At 39.7% G+C, this 21,390-nt stretch overlaps 1 protein-coding gene across 2 annotated transcripts in view; it reads left to right on the forward strand.

Annotated features, from left to right (window-relative positions):
- Window positions 1-16,971, forward strand: part of aldh9a1a.1 (aldehyde dehydrogenase 9 family, member A1a, tandem duplicate 1) — a 23,111-nt gene extending 6,140 nt beyond the window's left edge. For both annotated transcript variants that reach the window (XM_028444940.1, XM_028444941.1), the window contains exons 6-12: window positions 3,631-3,827; window positions 10,631-10,771; window positions 10,845-11,033; window positions 11,628-11,715; window positions 15,631-15,772; window positions 15,846-15,958; window positions 16,701-16,971. In XM_028444940.1, coding sequence (XP_028300741.1) covers window positions 3,631-3,827; window positions 10,631-10,771; window positions 10,845-11,033; window positions 11,628-11,715; window positions 15,631-15,772; window positions 15,846-15,958; window positions 16,701-16,795 — 965 coding nt within the window. In that variant the 3' untranslated portion in view covers window positions 16,796-16,971. The remainder of the gene's footprint in view (window positions 1-3,630; window positions 3,828-10,630; window positions 10,772-10,844; window positions 11,034-11,627; window positions 11,716-15,630; window positions 15,773-15,845; window positions 15,959-16,700) is intronic.
- The last annotated feature ends 4,419 nt before the right edge of the window (window positions 16,972-21,390 follow it).

Raw genomic sequence — 21,390 nt, forward strand, 5'->3', positions numbered from 1 at the left:
TACATTGTTACATTGTTACATCGTTACATTATTACATTGTTTCATTATTACGTTGTTACATTGTTACATTATTACATCTGTACATTATTACATTGTTACATTGTTACATTGTTACATTATTACATCTGTACATCATTACATCGTTACATCATTACATCATTACATTATTACATTGTTACATTATTACATCGGTACATTATTACATTATTACATTGTTACATCGTTACGTCGTCACGTTGTCTCATCACGTTGGCGTTGTGTTGTCATGGCGTTGTCTGGTTGTTTACTTTCTAACAAATGTTTTTTATTTCTCAGACTTTAGTCAAACTGTTTGATGCTTTAAATCCGTGAGAAACACAGAAGTCATTTATTTTAGTTCAAACCATCTTAATTAGTCACATATGAATTAATGAAGTTAATGCACCCTTTGCCACTATAATGACCAATATCTTTAGAAGTACACATTGACATTAGGCTAATCCATAATTACATAACATAAATATTCATAAGAACGCCTGAAAGTGTGCATGTGACTACAGTGACATCATCATCAGCTACCTGTAGAAAATAGTAATACTAATTAAACTAATGAAAATGACTCTAAAATCAACTCTCATAGATATTGGTCATTAACTTTATTAATTAATATTTGACTAATTAGAGGGCCTGAGCCAGGGTTGGACGCAATTATAATTGTAATTGATAATTACTTATTGGAAGAATCTGGTGCTGTTGTAATAATTGAATTGTAACTGAGTTCAGATAATTGACATAGTAATTGTAATTGGCATTAAAATTCTATAATTACATTGTAATTAAACATTAACCTGGTGAACCATGTAACAGTTCTATTTCTGACACATACGTAATTAATAGTTATTAAAATATGTTTCACATCAACTTTACGTATCACTTCTCAGACGCCCACACCATAAATATTAATATCAATATATTCATTGATTAGGAAACTTAACGAGGTAATCAATAGATGATAAACTAATTAATGATAGATAATATTTATTAGTGTATTTTACAGCTGATTATAGACATGGATCAAACTGACCTGTTAGCATTAGAGATGCTAACAGAAAGCTAACACAAGAGGAAGGTTATGATTAATAAAGTTATTTATTAAAGGATCACTAATTGTAATTAAATGTAATTGATCTTCAGTAATTGAGAATGTAATTGTAATTCACTTTCAGGGGGAAAATAATAATTGTATTTGAAATTTGAACAAATGCTGGTCACCTTAATTGTAATTGAGATGTAATTGAACATAGACAATTGAAGACGTAATTGTAATTATAAAATGTAATTGAGTTTCTCATCAGTTGATACTAGGGCTGAACCATTTTGGAAAATAATCTAATTGCGATCTTTTTCCTCAATATTGTGATTTAATATACAATTATTTTTTCATGTATTTTTCAATAAACATAAGAAATAAATCAATTTGTTTCAAAATAAACAATTTCTGGCCGTCTACTGGGCGGGGGCCTTGGCTCCTCTGCTGGGGTCTCGGGCGGGGGGCTCTCTGGGCCCTTCCCTTGGGGAGTTGGGTGCTTGGGTGTGGGTAGGTGGGGGGGGGCTGGATGCTGGTGGGGGGCCTTGGGGTTGGGGGTTGGGGTCGGTGGGGGGATGCACTGGGTGCTCGGCTGCTTGGGGCGTCCTCGGATGTGTGGGTGGGGGGCGGTGGCTGCCTCTCGGCCTGGGATCTTGGGGGCATCTGGGGGTTGCTCGGCCGCAGGGGGGTGGCCTGGGGCTTCCTGGCCCCCGCTCTTTCTGCTGGCCTGGCTGCATCTGCGAGCCCGGGGCAGTTCTTGGGTTTGCATTAGCGGTTTTTTGCACATATACTGGTATACGATGCACTGGCACATCTTGGGATGTGGGATAAAACTCATACTGGGCTGAACTTTAGACACGTTAATCCCAAATACCTGCTTTAGGTACTACCACTCACTCATTCCCCCTGTTCACAGCCACCACCATTATAGCTAAGCTTCACACTTGTCACCATACTGGCTGGATTACACAACATAATAAGCACAATATATTCTACAACTTCACATCTCACCCTCACTGTAAAACAATCTATTCTTCCCCACCCTTTCTATTTCCTACCTTGAGTCTCTCCTCCCTGCTCCCTTTCCCCTCCCCTTCCCCCTCCCCCTCCACTTAGGTGTAACACTGCTCTCCCTTTTTATATCCTCCCTATAATAAAAGATTTCTTACCCTTCCTTAGGGAGGGCTGGTGATGGTCACAATTAAGCAATAAAATAAATCAATGTATTTTATTGCAATAACAAAATATGCATTGCTGTCTCATAATGATTGCACTTCCTGTGGTGTTGACCTTTGACAGCATGTGCAGACAAGTAGAAAAAAAATAAATAAATAAACAATTTCAGATTTATTTAAACTTTAAATAAATATGTAATGTAAAATTTAAAGCACAGATTACAACAATAAAGCAAACAAATCTGTGTCTTTACCTCTTCAACATTAGGGATGGGTATACTACTGTACTACGATTATTATTGATCCTGTACTTTATCAATACCATACTTTTTTAAATCAATGGAAAAACACAAACAAACAAAACAATTAATAAACATAAATCTGTTTATTTTTCAACATTTTTAACAATATGGCACACAAAATACATGAAAAATACAAAATAAATAGTTCAAAATAAAACACTATAAATGTATAAATAAAACAGTAAAAGATACCGTATAAATAACTTTTTATATTAACAAAATACTACAAACACTAAACCAACTATCTAAACAATAAACATAAGTTAATAATATAAATGAGTGATAAAGTAGAATTATTGAGCTGTTCTTCTGATGCTGCACAGACTCATGACAACGAGGCTAAATATGTTAATTTATTCCTGTTTTAACATAATAACTCATAACGTTAAATAATATATGATTACAAGTCACTATTTCATCTAAACTTTACCGGCAGCCGAGGCATGGTCACGTTTAGATGTGTGTGGGAACCTAGGACCACTACGCTGAGACCACCACTGGAGCAGACGGAGGTGGTGCGACAGACGGTAGAAGTGTGACTGCTATGGAGGACTAGCGGCTAGGCTAAAGGCTTAGTCATGGAGAACCCCGCACACGTCACACACAACTCATCTGGTTTGGCAGCACACACACTTTTCTGACTCTACATCACAATAACTGCTTAAATATTCTGTTTCACTGTAATGTGCAGTTTTTTAGCTGAAAACCATAATAAATGTGTAGAGCGTCTACAGACACGCCTACTCATGAAGAGAGGTGAGCTCTGTCTACAGTAGCCCCTCCCATCAGTCAGCTCCACATGTGGGTTGTTAAGACAGACTGACAGGCAGCACGGCAGTATCAATGTTTGTCTGAGGCGTGAGAATTAACGCCACCTTAAAAATACCGTTAACAGAACCAATAAGGATGTAAAAAATAATAATAATATCACAGCCTTTGTTATTAGAAAATCACGTTTTATGATATTGCGATAATATCGCAAATGCGATTAATCATTCAGCCTTAGTTGATGCTAACGGTTGATGCTAACGGTTGATGCTAACGGTTAATGCTAACGGTTGATGCTAACGGTTGTGTTGTCTCTAAGGTAACTCCATGGTGTTTAAGCCCTCCCCTCTGACCCCTGTGACTGCGGTGGTGCTGGCTGAGGTGTACCAGGAGGCGGGGGCTCCTGAGGGGCTGTTCTGTGTGGTTCAGGGGGGGGCAGAGACAGGATCACTGCTCTGTCACCACCCCAGGGTCGCTAAGGTCTCCTTCACTGGCAGCGTTCCCACCGGGAAAAAGGTAACAGCCCTGGGCTCAATTACATTTTATAATTATTTATGTTTAATTACAACTCAACTATGATTACGCTGACTGGCATTTTTACAATTACAATATTTCATTTCCCTCTATACGTCAATTACAATTACATTTTCAATTACTAAACAATTGACCATTCGCAAAACTCCGCCCACAAACAGTCATTGTCTAATTATACGTCTGAGCAACCGTTACTATGTAAATGGAGCTGTGTGTGTGTGTGTGTGTGTGTGTGTGTGTGTGTGTGTGTGTGTGTGTGTGTGTGTGTGTGTGTGTGTGTGTGTGTGTGTGTGTGTGTGTGTGTGTGTGTGTGTGTGTGTGTGTGTGTGTGTGTGCGCGCGCGCGCGTGCGTGCGTAAAATGGGAGATGTGTATGTTTTTAATGTTGTCTCATTTTGTCTGCACTAATGTCTATGTTCAGCAAATAGACAATAAAACTTGATTTGATTTTGATTAATCAGAATCAGAATCAGAATCAACTTTATTGGCCAGGGGTGAATGAATACACACGAGGAATTTCTTTTGGTGACCTGTTCTCTCTCAGGTAGTATAACATTAAATAATAACAATCAACTAGAATAAAGAAAAATAAAGAAAATAAAGAAAAATAAATGAAAAAAGAAGTATAAACATAAATATAAGAGTAGTTAGACTAATATGTGCAAACTAAATAAAAATAACAAGATAATAATAATAGTAATAATAATAATAATAATAATAATAATAATAATAATAATGAAATAAAATAAAAAATACAATAATAATAATAAGAAGATAATAGTGCAGTAGTGCATTGATGAGTAGTGCAGGTGAACATTTAAATGAAAATATTATGTACATGAACATTCACAGTGACAGGTTGATCCAGGGTTGATATGTTTAGTTCCAGGTTATTTCACAGAAACAGAAACAGGTCTGACACTCTTTGACTGTATAGTGTTGATCACAGTGACAGCCTGGGGGAACAAACTGTTTTTATGGAGGGTAGTTTTGGCGTACAGTGATCTGTAGCGTCTGCCGGAGGGGAGGAGTTTAAACAGATTGTGTGCAGGGTGGGAGGAGTCTGCAGTGATGCTACCTGCCCGTTTCCTGACCCTGGACAGGTATAAGTCTTGGATGGAGGGCAGATCAACACCAATGATCTTTTCTACAGTCCTGACTATCCTTTGTAGTCTGTGTTTGTCTAGTTTGGTTGTAGATCCAAACCAGACAGTGATGGAGGTGCACAGAACAGACTGAATGATGGAGGTGTAGAACATGATCAGCAGCTCCTGGGGCAGGTTGAACTTCCTCAGCTGATACAGGAAGTACTTCCTCTGCTGTGCCTTTTTCCTGGTTGTGTCTATGTGGGAGGTCCACTTCAGGTCCTGTGAGATTGTGGATCCCAGGAACCTGAAGGAGTCCACGGTAGCTACTGTGCTATTCAGAATGGTAAGGGGGGGGGGAGTGGGGGGGGGATTTCTCCTGAAGTCCACTGTCATCTCCACAGTCTTGAGTGGGGTCAGTTCCAGATGTTTCTGACTCCACCAGAGATCCAGCTGTTCCACCTCCGTCTGAAGGCAGACTCGTCCCCATCCCTGATGAGACCGATGATGGTGGTGTCGTCTGCAAACTTCAGGAGTTTCACAGAGGGGTCCCCTGAGGTGCAGTCATTGGTGTAGAGGGAGAATAGCAGTGGGGAGAGAACACACCCCTGGGGGGCGCCAGTGCTGAGTGACCGGGTGCTGGATGTGATGCTTCCCAGCCTTACTTGCTGCTTCCTGTCAGACAGGAAGTTGGTGATCCACTGACAGGTGGAGGCCGGCACTGTGAGCTGGGTGAGTTTCTGGTGAAGGATGTCCAGGATGATGGTGTTGAACGCAGAGCTGAAATCCACAAACAGGATCCTAGCGTAGGTCCCTGGGGAGTGGAGGTGATGCAGGATGTAGTTCAGTCCCATGTTGACTACATCCTCCACAGACCTGTTTACCCGATAGAAAAACTGCAGGTGGTCCAGCAGGGGTCCTGTGATGTCCTTCAGGTGGCTCAGAACCAGCCTCTCAAAGGACTTCATGACTACAGACGTCAGGGCAATGGGTCGATAGTCATTGATCCTGTGATGGCAGGTTTCTTTGGGACTTAGATGATGCTGGAGCTTTTGAAGCAGGATGGTACTTCACACAGCTCCAGTGATGTGTTGAAGATCTGTGTGAAGATGGGGGCCAGCTGCTCAGCACAGGCTTTCAGGCAGGAGGGAGACACTCCGTCTGGTCCTGGAGCCTTTTTGATCTTTTGTTTTTTGAATAGCTGGCACACATCTCTGTCATTGATCTTCAGGGTAGGTGGGGGGTCAGAGGGTGAGGTAGGGGGGGAAGTGGGGGGAGCAGGAAGGGCAGAGTCCAGGTGATGGGCTGATGCTAATGAGCTGGGGGGTGGGTGAGAAAACCTGCAGTAGAAGCTGTTCAGGTCTCTAGCTAGTCTTTTGTTACCTGCAGGGTGGGGGGAGGGTTTCCTGTAGTTGGTGACCTCACGCAGGCCTGTCCACACTTCTGAAGGGACTTTGTTTGAGAAGCTTTGTTTTAGCTTCTCAGTGTAGCACCTCTGGGCTACTTTGATCTCCCTGGATAGTGTGTACTTGGCCTGCTTAAACAGGTCCCAGTCCCCACTCCTGTAGGCTTCCTCCTTAGCCTGACTCAGCATCCTGAGTTGAGGTGTGAACCAGGGTTTGTTGTTGTTGTATGTGCAGAAGGTCCTGGTCTGCACACACATGTCCTCACAGAAGCTGATGTAAGATGTCACAGTGTCAGTCAGTTCATCTAGGTCTGATGCAGCTTCAAAAACCCTCCAATCAGAGCAGTCAAAGCAGTCCTGTAACTCCTCCCCCTCTGTCCACCTCTTTACAGTCCTTACTACAGGTTTAGCAGATTTAAACTTCTGCCTGTAGGTCAGGATGAGGTGAATCAGACAGTGATCAGAGAGCCCCAAAGCTGCACGGGGAACAGAGTGATATGAATCCTTTATTACAGTGTAGCAGTGGTCCAGTGTGTTAGCCCCCCTGGTGGGACACTTTATATGTTGTCTGTATTTAGGGAGTTCATGGGTTAGATTTGCTCTGTTAAAATCCTCTAGAATGATTAGCAAAGAGTCTGGATGTTGTTTCTCCACGTCTGTTATCTGGTCAGCCAGGTGCTGTAACGCCTCTGTTACACTAGCCTGAGGTGGGATGTAAACACCAACCATAACAAACGAGGAGAATAAAACGGTTTACAGTTTATAAAAAAACTCTCCAGATTAGGGCTACACGTCTGCTTCAACACTGTAACATCTGTACACCAACCTTGGTTAATGTAAAAGCATATTCCGCCGCCCCTCGTCTTCCCACAGCTCTTTTACGTGGTCCGCTCTGAGGAGCTGAAAGTCTGGTAGATGTAGAGAGCTGTCCAGGATGAGTTCACTGAGCCAGGTTTCAGTAAAACACAGGGCGGTGGATCTGCAAAAGTCTGAGTTTCTAGTGTTTAGGAGCAGCAGTTCATCCATGTTATTTACCAGAGAGCCTGACATTCACCAGGTGAATGGATGGAAGCGCAGTGCGTAATCACCACCGCCTCAGTTTTACGAGCGCGCCTGCTCGTTTACCCCGTCTGCGTCTGCGGCGTCTCCTGCAAATTCCATAGAGAGCTGCTGCTCCTCTGGTGAGAATCTCTGCATAACTTTCTGGTTCAATGAGAACCGGTGAAAAAAGATCAGCAGAGGACTGTCCTACGTTTATTAGTTCTTCTCTGGTGAAAGAGACCAGAGAAGGGGAGCAAGAAACTACAAAAATAAAGAAAAACACAACAACTAAGAGAGAGCGCAGTACCGAGGCAACCATCCGCGGCGCCATCTTAGTGGTATTGAATAAGGTGACATAACTATAAATTCACGTACCTAGTTAAAATGGGGGGGGGGGGGGGGGGGGGGGGGGGGGTATGCAGTTATTAGCAACTGTCATATTTATATATGACTATCAATATGTCAGCATACATGTCTCCCAATCTATATTAACAGGCTTTGTTAGCACTTAGCAGTGTTAGCTGCTATCTTAGCCTTGGGTCAGCTGGAGGTTTAGCTAGCTGTAGGTTTAGCTAGCTGTAGGTTTAGCTAGCTGTAGGTTTAGCTAGTTTTAGCTAGCTGTAGGTTTAGCTAGGTTTAGCTAGCTGTAGGTTTAGCTAGGTTTAGCTAGCTGTAGGTTTAGCTAGATTTAGCTAGCTGTAGGTTTAGCTAGCTGTAGGTTTTGCTAGTTTTAGCTAGCTGTAGGTTTAGCTAGGTTTTGCTAGCTGTAGGTTTAGCTAGGTTTTGCTAGCTGTAGGTTTAGCTAGGTTTAGCTAGCTGTAGGTTTAGCTAGCTGTAGGTTTACCTAGATTTAGCTAGCTGTAGGTTTAGCTAGCTGTAGGTTTAGCTAGGTTTAGCTAGCTGTAGATTTAGCTAGCTCTAGGTTTAGCTAGCTGTAGGTTTAGCTAGGTTTAGCTAGCTGTAGGTTTAGCTAGCTGTAGGTTTACCTAGGTTTAGCTAGCTGTAGGTTTAGCTAGCTGTAGGTTTACCTAGATTTAGCTAGCTGTAGGTTTAGCTAGGTTTAGCTAGCTGTAGGTTTACCTAGGTTTAGCTAGCTGTAGGTTTAGCTAGCTGTAGGTTTACCTAGATTTAGCTAGCTGTAGGTTTAGCTAGGTTTAGCTAGCTGTAGATTTAGCTAGCTAGTAGGGATGTAAATCTTTGCGTCTCACATTCATATTCAAAATAGATTCTCGTTTTAATTGATTCTTGATTGAAGAATTGATACAATGCATAGTGTGTTAAAGCTAAATAATACAGTTTGTATAAGATAATTGTAAATAAACTGATTCCAATGATGTAATCACACAAAGGCAAACTTAAGACAAAAGGTAACATTTATTCATGCTAAACAAATAAAAACTTAATGTACAATAAATAATAATAATAATAATAATAATAGTCAAAGCTTAGGCCAACTTCTTCCAGAAGTTACACAAATAAACTACACAAATAACACAAGGTGGTGTTTTGTAAGATTTTTATTACAGGAATAACTTAAGGCATACATAAAATAAAGTGTCTGTTCATAAATAAAATGGCCTAAAAACAAGCTGAGCCTGGCTTTTCAAAATACACAACAATAAAACTAGTGTTTTATTTGATGTTTCAAAAATAAAACTTCAAATAACACTGCAAACTTTAACACATTATCTCCAGTGGAGGAGAATATTATTTCTGCTGCATCACTAGTACCATCACAAGGCAGTGTTTAGCTAATGTGGCTAGTAGAGGAAAAGCTGAGTCATGGTTCCTCCACCAATGAAGAGGATCTTCTGAGAGAGACAGTGGATTATCCTCCAGGAACTTATTTAGCTCCTCCTCAGCTCTGGTGCTCACACATTCCTCCTTTTGTTTATATATAAATATATATATATATATATATATATATATATATATACTGTATAACTGCTTTTGTCCTGTACTTTTTTTAGTTTGTTGTTGTTTTGGTTTTGTGTTTTTACTTGTATTGTTTGACTTACAATAAAAAAAAAATATATATATACATTCATATATATATATATATATATATTTTTTTTTTAATAAAAAAAATAGTTTTTTGAAGTTTATGAATGGATTCAGAATTGTGGATGATTAGAATTGTGATTCATATGTGAATTGATATTTTCCCCACCCCCACTAGCTAGCTAGCTAGCTAATGTAACAGCTCTTATAGCTTAAGGTAAATACCAACAATATAATCTGGCAATGGCTCCTATAGCTATAAGAAAATATTATAATAATGAACTGTTATTTCTTACAGAGGTTATTAATGATAAATGACACTGACATCAAATAAAATCATGATATAATAATATGTCAATCTAATAATAAATCACATTGTGTAATAACTCATCAGCCATAAACTTTCCTACATCTGTGGTAAACCTTATGTTTTAAATCTATGATAAAATAACTAAACCAACAAAAACACTATTCTGTAAGAAAATAGAGATTTTAATTGTGTAGAAATATTTATTACCAACATACTAGATTAATATGTACAATATATATTTGATATGTAGCAAGAAATTAGTAATTAGCATGTGTTGACTGACATGATCATGTGTTATCAAATTCAAGTTATTTTTTGTAGCACTACAAATACATCAACAAAAAAATATGAATTATCAATAATATTATTTGATATATTTGTAACTACATATAGACATATAGATACATATAGAATTGTCTTCATTGAGAAGGTTTTTTAATCATGAAAAATGTCTAGTTTGATAATAATAGTTACAGACCGCTGGGTACATGAACACACATTATAGATGTTTTTAACATACACACAGACTTTTTTTCATCCATCAATCATAATTTGTTGCACAACTCCTTAAAATACACCAAAAGGTGAAGTTCAAATTCTAAAATGAGCAAAACATAAAAAATAAATGAATAAAAAGGCTTAAATTCAAGGTTAATGTTGGACGAGACACAGAAACAGTTTAGACGAGTCAGCAGACATTAATAAATCATATATAACAGCTAAGGGTACATGAGGTAATAACCATTGGTAAACACTGATCTATGTTCAATGTTTCTATTTTTGAGGATTTTGTTCATGACCTCGTGAGTGTCCCTCCTATCATTACTGAACATGAATATGTCTGATGTGTATGAAAAATTCATCAGAAAATGACAGAGTTGAAAAGTTAGAATAAAGACAATATATAGAAGTGTGTGTGTGTGTGTGTGTGTGTGTGTGTCCAGGTGATGGAGATGTCTTCTAAAGGTGTGAAGCAGGTAACTCTAGAACTAGGAGGAAAGTCTCCTCTCCTGATCTTCTCAGACTGTGATCTGCAGAATGCAGTGGGCGGAGCTCTGATGGCTAACTTTCTCACCCAGGGACAAGTGAGAGTGTTCTATATATATATATCTATGCTCTGACAGGCTGTAACCGCTGCTCTATGTGACACATGTCTAGGTGTGCTGTAATGGCACTCGGGTCTATGTTCAGAGGGACGTCATGGATCAGTTCCTGGAGGAGGTGGTGAGGAGGACCAGGTCCATCCCTATAGGAGACCCTCTTCTGGAGACCACCAGGATGGGGGCTCTGATCAGCAAACCTCACCTGGACAAAGTGCTTGGATATGTCAACCAGGCCAAGGCACAGGTGCATCATACTGGATATAATAATAATAGTAATAATAATATTAATAATGTGTATTTTAAGGCACACTGTGTAACTTTTGGCCACTAGGGGTGCTAGACCTGTAACTTTCACGTCAAGCGCCAAGTGGCCACAAGCGCTGCAGCACTGTGGTAAAAATCAACAGTCAGTGGCCCCGCCCCCCTGGTCTTTAGATTGTGTCTGCAGACAGTGGTTGACCTGGAACTTCAGGATAAGGATTGGCTCTGAGGGCGGGGTCGGTCAGGCTGGAGGAGCAGCCTCCAGCCCAGCCCCACTTCGCACCCCTGCCTGACCGACCCCCCCCCCGAAGTTACAGATCTGACTTACCGACTTGAGACGTCACATGGGACCTATGTTTATCAGAGTGGTCACATGACCATAGGCCAAAGACGGTCCGTCTCCTCCATACATAGTCAGTATTTCTAGAGCATTGCTACTGTCACACGCTGAATATTGTTCTGATGAATCATTTAAAATAACTCATATGATCAACTCTTTAGGTCCACAGTGTGTATTTAATGTATACAGGATAGAAGGGACATCAGTGTGACATTGGTATTGTTTGTTTTGTTCTAGGGAGCTAAGGTTCTGTGTGGAGGAGAACCCTATCTACCCACTGACCCTAAACTCAAAGGAGGATATTACATGTCCCCCTGTGTTCTCGGTATGTCTCAAAAACATTCTAACACCACACATCTACAATCACAGCTGGGCCTGGGCCAATAACACATTTTACTGGACAATATATTGTCCAGTAAAATTATTGTCAATAAACAATATTATTGTTGACATTTTTTAGACCAAATGAACCACTAATATAATGATAACATATCATAATAATGCAAGTACACCCTTTCAAATCCAATCAACTTGTATTCATCATTAGTATTTTTTACCATTGTTATTGGAATGTCAAGAACTTTAAATATTTTAAACAAATAAAACAAACAAACACTCACTCTCAGTTAGCAAAAAAATGCCCTTTACCTCACTCAGTGCCATTGACAAGATAACTCGTCATTTGCGTTTTTTCACGGGGATTACTAGAAAACACACTGGCGGAGGTCCCTCATCAGTATCTAAGCTGTGGTTAGGGTTAAACAAATATTAAACATTGAGTCACATATATACCGTATTTTTCGGATTATAAGGTGCACCGGTTTGTTGTTGTTATTATTATTATTATTATTAAGACGCATTAAGCAAAACAAAATAGTCAGATAAGTCAAACTTTATTCAACTCATTAACAATAACTCTCAACATTTTTGAGAAAATGAAAGGATTTTAAGCCTTATAGTCTGAAAAATATGGTACAGTAAATATATAAAGTCTACACACCTCTGTTTTAATGCCAGGTTTTTGTGATGAAAATAACACCAAGATGAATAATTTCACAACTTTTTCCACCTTTAATGTGACCTAGAACCTGTACAATGATCAAACAAAGTGAAACCTTTAAAGGAGGTGAAGTAAAAATAAAAACTGACAGAATGATGTCACTAAAGTGTTCACACCCTCTTATAACTGGGGGCGGGGCTGTGTTCAGATTGAACCAATCACATTCTAACTCATGTTAAATGGAGTCTGTCACCATTTAAAGTGTCTCTGATTAACCACAAATAAAGTTCAGATGTTCTAGAAGCTTTTCCTCATATTTTTGTAGCTACATCTTCCAGAACAATCCATGGTCCTCAGAGAACTTCTAAAGCATCAGAGGATCTCATTGTTCACAGATATCAGTCAGTGAAGGTACAAAAGACTTTCTAATGAATTAAATATAACATAAAACACAGTGAAGACAGTCATCATCAAGTGGAGAAAATATGACACAACAGTGACTTTACTAAGAACAAGACGTTCGTCATGAATTGATGACTAGACGAGAAGAAAAGAGGTCATGGAGGCTGACAAGTACTGTCTGTAGAACATGTGACAACAATCTCCATCTTCTTCATATGTCTAGGCTATGGGGTAGGGTGGCAATACAGAAGCTTTATCTTACCAAGAAAAACATCTAAGCCCAGCTTCATTTTGTAAAAACATTTAAAGTCTCCCAAACACATGTAGGAAAATGTGTTATGGTCTGATGGAACCAAGGTGGAACCTTTTGGCCATAATTCCTAAACAACACTGTTCATCACCAAAAGAACACCTACCTACAGTGAAGCATGGTGGTGGCAGCATCATGCTTTGGGGCTGTTTTTCTTCAGCTAGAACTGGGGCCTTAGTCAGGGTGGAGGGAATTATGAACAGTTCTAAATATCAGACAGTGTTGGTACAAAACCTTCAGACTTCTGTTAGAAATCTGAAGATGAAGAAGAACTTTATCTTTTAACACCACAATGATCCTAAGCACAGCATCAACTAAACTATGGCTTCACCACAATCAGATGGAGGTTCTGGAATGGACCAACCAGAGTCCAGACCTGAATCCTACTGAACATCTGTGTGGTGATCTGAAGAGGGCTGTACACAGGAGATGTCCTCACTATCTGTCACATTTAGATCAGTTTAGTAAAGAAGAGTGGGTAAATATGACATCATCAAGATGTTCTACACTGATAGACTCTGACCCACAAACACTGAGTGTTGGAATAAAAACCAAAGGTTCTGTAACAAAGTATTAGTTTAATGGTGTGTTTATGTAACCAGGTTATTTTAAGTTTTTATTTTTATTTTAAAGGTTTCACTTTGTTTTTAATATCATTGTACAGGTTCTAGGTCAAGTTGTGAAATTATTTATCTTTGTGTTATTTTTACATCACAATAACCTAGAACAGAGGTGTGTAGACATACATACTGTACATGAATATAATAAATACATTTATAAATATAATAAAAACATTTATAAATATTATAAATATAATAAAAACATACAGTGGGGCAAAATAGTATTTAGTTATCCACCAATTGTGTACGTTCTCCCACTTAAAAAGATAAGTCCTGTAATTTCCATCATATTTATACCTCAACTATGAGACAAATGAGAAAAAAATCTAGAAAATCATATATTATAATAATTAATTTGAGCAAATGGGTTAATTTACCTAAATCTAAGATGACCTGGTGGTAGAATACTATTTTAGAGTAATTATGCTGTAGGTTCACTGATAAATTATTAGAACTGACTAAGTTATCTGCTGTTTAATATCCATAGCTAACGCTAGCCTCTGCAGCCGACAGGCACACCGCCAAATACACATGAATATGGTAATATACCAAGTTCGTTATTTACTGTTTGGTGAATTGATTTATTGATAATCGGCCCAGGCTTAATCACAGTGTAGAGGGTCCTACACTGAGCTGAACTAACCCTAACCAATAATTCACCAAAATGAATACTGAACTTCAAACTCTAATCGACACAAATAGAACTTAGAACACATACATGCTCACACTTCCAAACAGGAGCTACTCAACTGGGGTACTGGGGCGGTAGTCCGCTCCCTACCCTTAATCGCTGTTCCATACTCACCACACTACGGACTCACCATACCACACATCCATCCTTATTGCCTTCACATAGTCTAGCAGACATGGTGGTTGCTGATGGTTCTGAGTCTACCCACTACTGGTCCCCATGGAAACCACACTCTGAGTACTGATCCACTTCAACCAATCTCTCTGATGGATGTACACGACATGCGTTGGCCCGTGCCTTGCCTTTGAGTTCCTATTCCAAACTGAATGATCTGAGGACTGTTCATCAATACCCCTAACCCTAAGCCTAAGTCTAAGTCTAACCCTAAACCTAACCCTAACCCTAACCCTAAACCTAACCCTAACCCTAAACCTAACCCTAACCCTAACCCTAAGCCTAACCCTAACCCTAACCCTAACCCCTAACCCTAACCCTAAGCCTAAGCCTAAGCCTAAGCCTAAGCCTAAGTCTAAGTCTAAGTCTAAGTCTAACCCTAACCCTAAGTCTAACCCTAACCCTAAGTCTAACCCTAACCCTAAGTCTAACCCTAACCCTAACCCTAATAACCCTAACCTAACCCTAACCCCTAACCCTAACCCCTAACCCCTAACCCTAACCCTAACCCTAACCCTAAGCCTAACCCTAACCCTAAGCCTAAGTCTAAGTCTAACCCTAAACCTAACCTAACCCTAACCCTAAACCTAACCCTAACCCTAAGCCTAACCCTAACCCTAACCCCTAACCCTAACCCTAAGCCTAAGCCTAAGCCTAAGTCTAAGTCTAACCCTAACCCTAACCCTAATAACCCTAACCTAACCCTAACCCCTAACCCTAAGCCTAACCCTAACCCTAAGCCTAACCCTAACCCTTAACCCTAAGCCTAAGCCTAAATCTAAGTCTAACCCTAAACCTACAGGATAAGAATGAAAAACAGAATATCCAGATGTTCTTCAAACTTTCTGTTTCTTGAATGTTCCTCAAGCTTTATTTCATAAATGTTAAGGTTATAATTACTATTGCAACAACACGTCATCAGTAGGTTAAACTAACCTGTCTCACGACGGTCTAAACCCAGCTCACGTTCCCTATTAGATGGTCTGTTCAGGTCCACATGTTCTTCCTCTGTGAGGAGGTCAAAGGTGTGTGTTTCTTCTCAGTGGACTGCAGAGATGAGATGACGTGTGTGAAGGAGGAGATCTTTGGACCCGTCATGTGTGTGATGGCGTTTGACACTGAGGAGGAGGTTCTCCAGAGGGCCAATGACACCACCTTTGGACTGGCCTCTGGAGTCTTCACCAGGTCTCTGACCATCTCAGTATCTCAGCTGGTTCCTGGTTGTTCTCACACTAAAGGGTTGATGGTTGTTCCTCAGGGACGTTTCTCGTGCTCACCGTGTAGCTGCTAACCTGGAGGCTGGAACATGTTTCATTAATAACTACAACATCAGCCCTGTGGAGGTTCCCTTTGGAGGATACAAGAACTCAGGTAGGCACCAGCACAGGGGTTCTCAACCTTGGGCTCAGCACCCTATGTGGGGTCACAAGACACTGGGAGGGGGTCCCCAGATGCCTTCAGGAAACAGAATATTTTTGAACAATTCCTGCCTTTTTTTCTTATTTTTACCCTTTTTCTACATTTACACAAACTCACCATATTTTAACTTATTTTCATCACTTTTTTAACCATATTTTTGCTCCTTTTAATGTATTTTTGCTACATTTCTCTCATTTTTGACACTTTTACATGTTCAGCTCTTATAAACCATTTCTACCACTTTTACACCTAATGTCACATGTTGATCTATTATTGTCACTTTTAACCTCTTTTCACCATATTTTATGATCAGTTTTACTATTTTAACCACCACTTTACTGACTTTATGGATGGGTTCCACATCTGTTCCACATCTGTTCCACATGGTTCTAACTTCACGTTCACAGCCAAACTAAAGGCAATAAACAGAATGGATTTACATTTGTAGAATTAATAATAATGATAAGTTTTTGTTTTTGTTTCCCATCTATCTTTTGTTGACATAATCTGTTTTTTTTTCTCTGTTTCCTCCACAACTTTACTTTAGTTTCTTATATTTAGTTTGTTATTGTTAAACACCATTATATCACCAGTTATCAGCTGCACACATCATAATAAATGAAGTGATAAGCTTTTTGAACATTGAACAGAGCTGAAACATAAACATTGTGTATTATTGAATCATGTTCTACAGGGTTTGGGAGGGAGAACGGTCAGGTGACCATAGAGTACTACTCCCAGCTGAAGACTGTGGTGGTGGAGATGGGCGACGTAGAGAGTCTGTTCTGACCTGTGATCAACATTATCTTCTGATTATTAGATGTACGTTACCTTTAAAAGCCTGTTCATCATATAATATGGTTTTCAGCATCACTCATCATTTCATCTAAACATTAACATTTGTACTAAAAGCTGAGTTAAAATACTTTTTGTGATTTCTATCAAAATAAAATTCTGTCTTATTTTGTGTGTCTTTGTTTAATAAACATCACATTTTCTTGTCCAATGTTTTTAGTTTAGTAGAAGATTTATTTTTCTGTTCTGTTCCTTCAGCTGATATTACAGCATTGCTTCTCAAAGTGTGGGACGCGCCCCCTGGTGGGGTATGGAGACATTACAGATGGAGCTTTCTTCATCTGTTTATCTATAAAACTGTGTGTGAAGTGAATATCTCCCCAGTGTCTGTTAGACCTGAAATTTAGTCAACGGCTTCTAAATACCACAAGTGTGTGTATCTGTTATTTTGGAGTCATTTCCAAATGTTTATTTTAATTTTATTTGTCCTGGACGACACATTCATGTTCACCCAGAAGTGGAACCTATTCATCTTTTGACCTCAGTGTGAGGGGGCGCTAGAGCGCCATCTATCTCTATTTCATTGCACAGCTCCGCCCGGTGTGTGCTAGAGCCAATCACAGTGACGAGCTAGAATCACGTGTGCGGCCAGAGCCAATCGCTGAAGACCTGGAGTAGCACCAGACAGACGAGAGAAGATAGTTTAAGCTTCTTTCACAACTTCTGAACTTCTGTGGACACATAGTTTTTACTGTTCTTTATTTGGTGATGACGTTTCAAAATGTTTATTTTCATGTTTGTTTGAACGTTCGCTGTTTAGACCAGACGGACAGGACCCAGAAGTTATGATGGCAAAGTTCTCAGTGGATACAGAATTATAAACACTGATATTTTCACCATGTGATTAATAACTAAATGTGCACCTGAGATATAGATGCTGAACGCACACGGAGCCGTTTAGAGAGAGAGAGAGAGAGAGAGAGTTACGACGATGGAAGAGTTCCAGGAAGTTTCAAATAGTTCCTGCAGGTCTGTTTCTTTCTTTTCTCTAAACAGTGTGTGTGTGTGTGTGTGTGTGTGTGTGTGTGTGTGTGTGTGTGTGTGTGTGTGTGTGTGTGTGTGTGTGTGTGTGTGTGTGTGTGTGTGTGTGTGTGTGTGTGTGTGTGTGTGTGTATGTGTGTCCACACAGTAACCAGGAGTACAGGTACACACACACACACCCTCACCATACATAAGGTATTTATAATAAAAATATACTAAATGACTAAAATAAAATAAAGAACTAAACAATATTTTTACATAAAGTACACAAAACGACAATAGAAATGCACAAAAATATACAAAATGACTCCATAAAACATACATTACAGAAAAATACACCAAACTACAACAAAAATATGAAAATGACTCAAAATACACAAAACTAAATATTTATACACAAAATGACAACAGAATCACTACAATGGCAACAAAAAACAATTATACAAAAAATGCACAAAAAGACAACGAAGATACAAAAAGTAAGTAAATAGCTCTAGTAGCTCTAGTAGCTCTAGTAGCTCTAGCTCCAACTGTAGCTCTGAACAAAAAGCCCGTGCTCTGGGTGGAAAAGCCATATTTGAGGCTATGTGTACAAAGGTTTGTGGTGGAGCATAAGCTCATCTGTTACGGTTTGGAAATCATCGCAAAGGTGAACCAGGTGGTCACACCACAGCAACTCAAAAAATCATTCGCAGAAGTAGCACTTCAAAACTTAGTCCACCCTGAGAAGATCGACTTACTGATTAGCCACAGGGAAGGTTGCCTGGTCCCACAGCCAATAAGAATTGTAGGAGACCTCGTCCTCTGGGATGGACCCCTGGGTACGACCATTGGTGGATCTCATCCTGACCTCTTTGAAGTGATAGACCTGGAGGCACACAGGTCTGAAACCCACTTTGTGTTTGAGGAGAATAGCTTCAAGGGTTTTCAGGGTGATTCTTGTGGATCTGACAGAACCTAGCAAAGTCCAAATGGAAGGACGAGAAACAATCCTCCGAAGTACCGCGACTACCAATAAAGAAGTCTTTGAATGGTTCAAATGGAACCATGGTGTGGCGTGTGACCCTCAATGTGGTGGCTGCAAGTGTGGTAATTACGCTCCTGGAGGCAAAGAAATAGCCCATCAGATACTGTTAAGTCAGATTGCTGGATTCTATGGTCCCATAGGTCTTGCCACACCTGCAAAACTGAAGGGAGCAATCCACAAGGACAGTTATGGCTACCAGACCCTTTATGCCAACCGCATTGACGAGTTCCAAGAGGCTGGACCAGTAGAAGACTGAAGGTGGGTTGAGGGCAGTCACGACATAGCAGACATCATTACAAGGGGAGCAACTCCTAAAGAGCTTAATGAAGTGTCAACAGTGTTAACAAGGCCCAAAGTTTCACAGATGGCCTGAAGTTGACAAGCCTGTAAAAATGGCCAAGGAGCCTAACGCGCACGGGTCAGAGGGTGAGCTCTAAACCCCACGGCACAATGAAAGTGAAGGCTGGTGTCATTTAGGTTAGAGAGGGACCGGAGAGGGTCCCATTCCTCTCTCTAACACTCCCTCTATGTCTGCTTCTTCCCTTGTGTGTTTGCTCCTGTTCTCCTTCTGGCTTTTGTCTTGCAGGTCCGTGGGATCCTCAGTGTGGAGTTACAGAGTCTCAACAACTCTGTCTCCACCCTTTCCTCTGCACACACCCAACACAGCATAACGTGGATGGCTGTTCATCATAGGAATGGGATCCACACAAGGTTCCTGCTGCTTAACAGAAGGTTTTCCTTGCCGCCATGATGAATTCATGTTGGGTGTGGGATACATATGTATGTGTATATACGTATATATGCATATGTGTGTATCCATAAAATGAAGAGTCCGTCCTTAAGACTGCTCTACTGTAAAGTGTCTAGAGATACCATTGGTTATGATTTGGCGCTATACAAATAAAGATTGATTGATTGATTGATTGAGTAGACAATGGAGAACCTACACAGGAGGTTTTCTGCCTCTGTCTTCATGAAATCAAGGACAAAATTGTAATCTTTGAGGCTCCACCCACTGCCAAAGTTATTCATAGTCTAAATATTCTCATTACACTGATTGACTCTTCAGCAGTGATTTAAGCATTTCATTTATAAAACAAATTGTGACGGAGCAGGTCCGTCACTGACCGCGGGCAACAGCACACACACACACACACACACACACACAGTTAAATAACATAACCTCTCCTTCCTTCCCCAGTCATAGAACAACCAAAGGTCACACTTAGAAGCTCTAGTTGTTAAAATACATACATTCAAAGCGCTCTGACCTGCAGTCGTCCCATGTAGGGATGAGGAAACGGGGCACATTACTTCTGCCTTTTTTATAGTTTATTGATACCACTAATGGTCACATGATGCGGGTAATTGAGATATTAATTGTTCTTGGGGGAAAATAAGTGTTATTTGGGGTTTTGATTTAATTTAAAATAGGTAATTAAAAAACCTATAAATTAATGATGGGGACGACAATGTGTGGAATGGTTTATTTAGAAGAAACTATTCTTTGGGAAAAATAGATCATGAGATTGATGACGCCCAGTAGGAGGGGCTTTAACTTTAAATACAGGCTGCTATGGTTACAGAGCAGGTAACACCAGGTGATGACAGAGTTGTCTGATGAGTCACAGAAGGACTCTATTCAACTTGTTTTTTTTGTTTGTTTTATTTCATTGTAACTATTGTAAATAGTATTTCTTCATCTTTGTTTTTTCCTGTGCTACACCTTTGGAGGCCGGCTGTAAATGAATTCAACATCACTAAAATCTTCTGACTATGCCTGTGTTTTGCCCACTCTTTGGAGTGTTTTTGGGAGGACCCCACGACACAAATCAAAACAGTTTACTGGTTTATAACATAAACATTCATTTGGATTCTACATGTGATGTCATTTGATAACAGTAATGAAAGACAATGATATGTCTATGCTGGTCAGATCATATCAATGTCAATCACACATGGAGGACAGAGCCCATGTTAACTGTGATCACATTAAGGTGTTCTACTTTAAATGAAGTTTGTAATATTTAAAGTTCATGTTTCTCCTATATTTACTAAAGAACATAATATATACATAACCACAGTGACGTGCCGTGACCACTAGGGCTGGGTAGGCACGTTGCAAATCGAAACCACCAATGACAATTTCATATGTTTCTACTGTCAAGTGATAATTCAATTCAAATCAACTTTATTTGTATAAAGCAATTTTCAACAAAATCATCTCAATGCACTTATCAAAATATAAAATTCATAATAAGAAAGAAAAAACCCAATAAGATCCACATGAACAAGTATTTATCATCTAACAAAACCAACATCATAAACACCATTAAAGAAACATAAACATTATTTAATATAGCCTCCATACTCTCCAACAACATATATCTCATGACACGACAGCACATCTGTTGTTTGTGTTGGAAACACAGAAACAGAGAAAATAACAACAACAACAACTCAGAACATCCTCAGTGAGGAGCATCCACAAAGTCAATCCTTCCTTTTGTTCCATTCACTG

The sequence above is a fragment of the Gouania willdenowi genome, chromosome 4 (assembly GCF_900634775.1).
Source record: "Gouania willdenowi chromosome 4, fGouWil2.1, whole genome shotgun sequence".
Lineage (NCBI taxonomy): Eukaryota > Metazoa > Chordata > Actinopteri > Blenniiformes > Gobiesocidae > Gouania > Gouania willdenowi.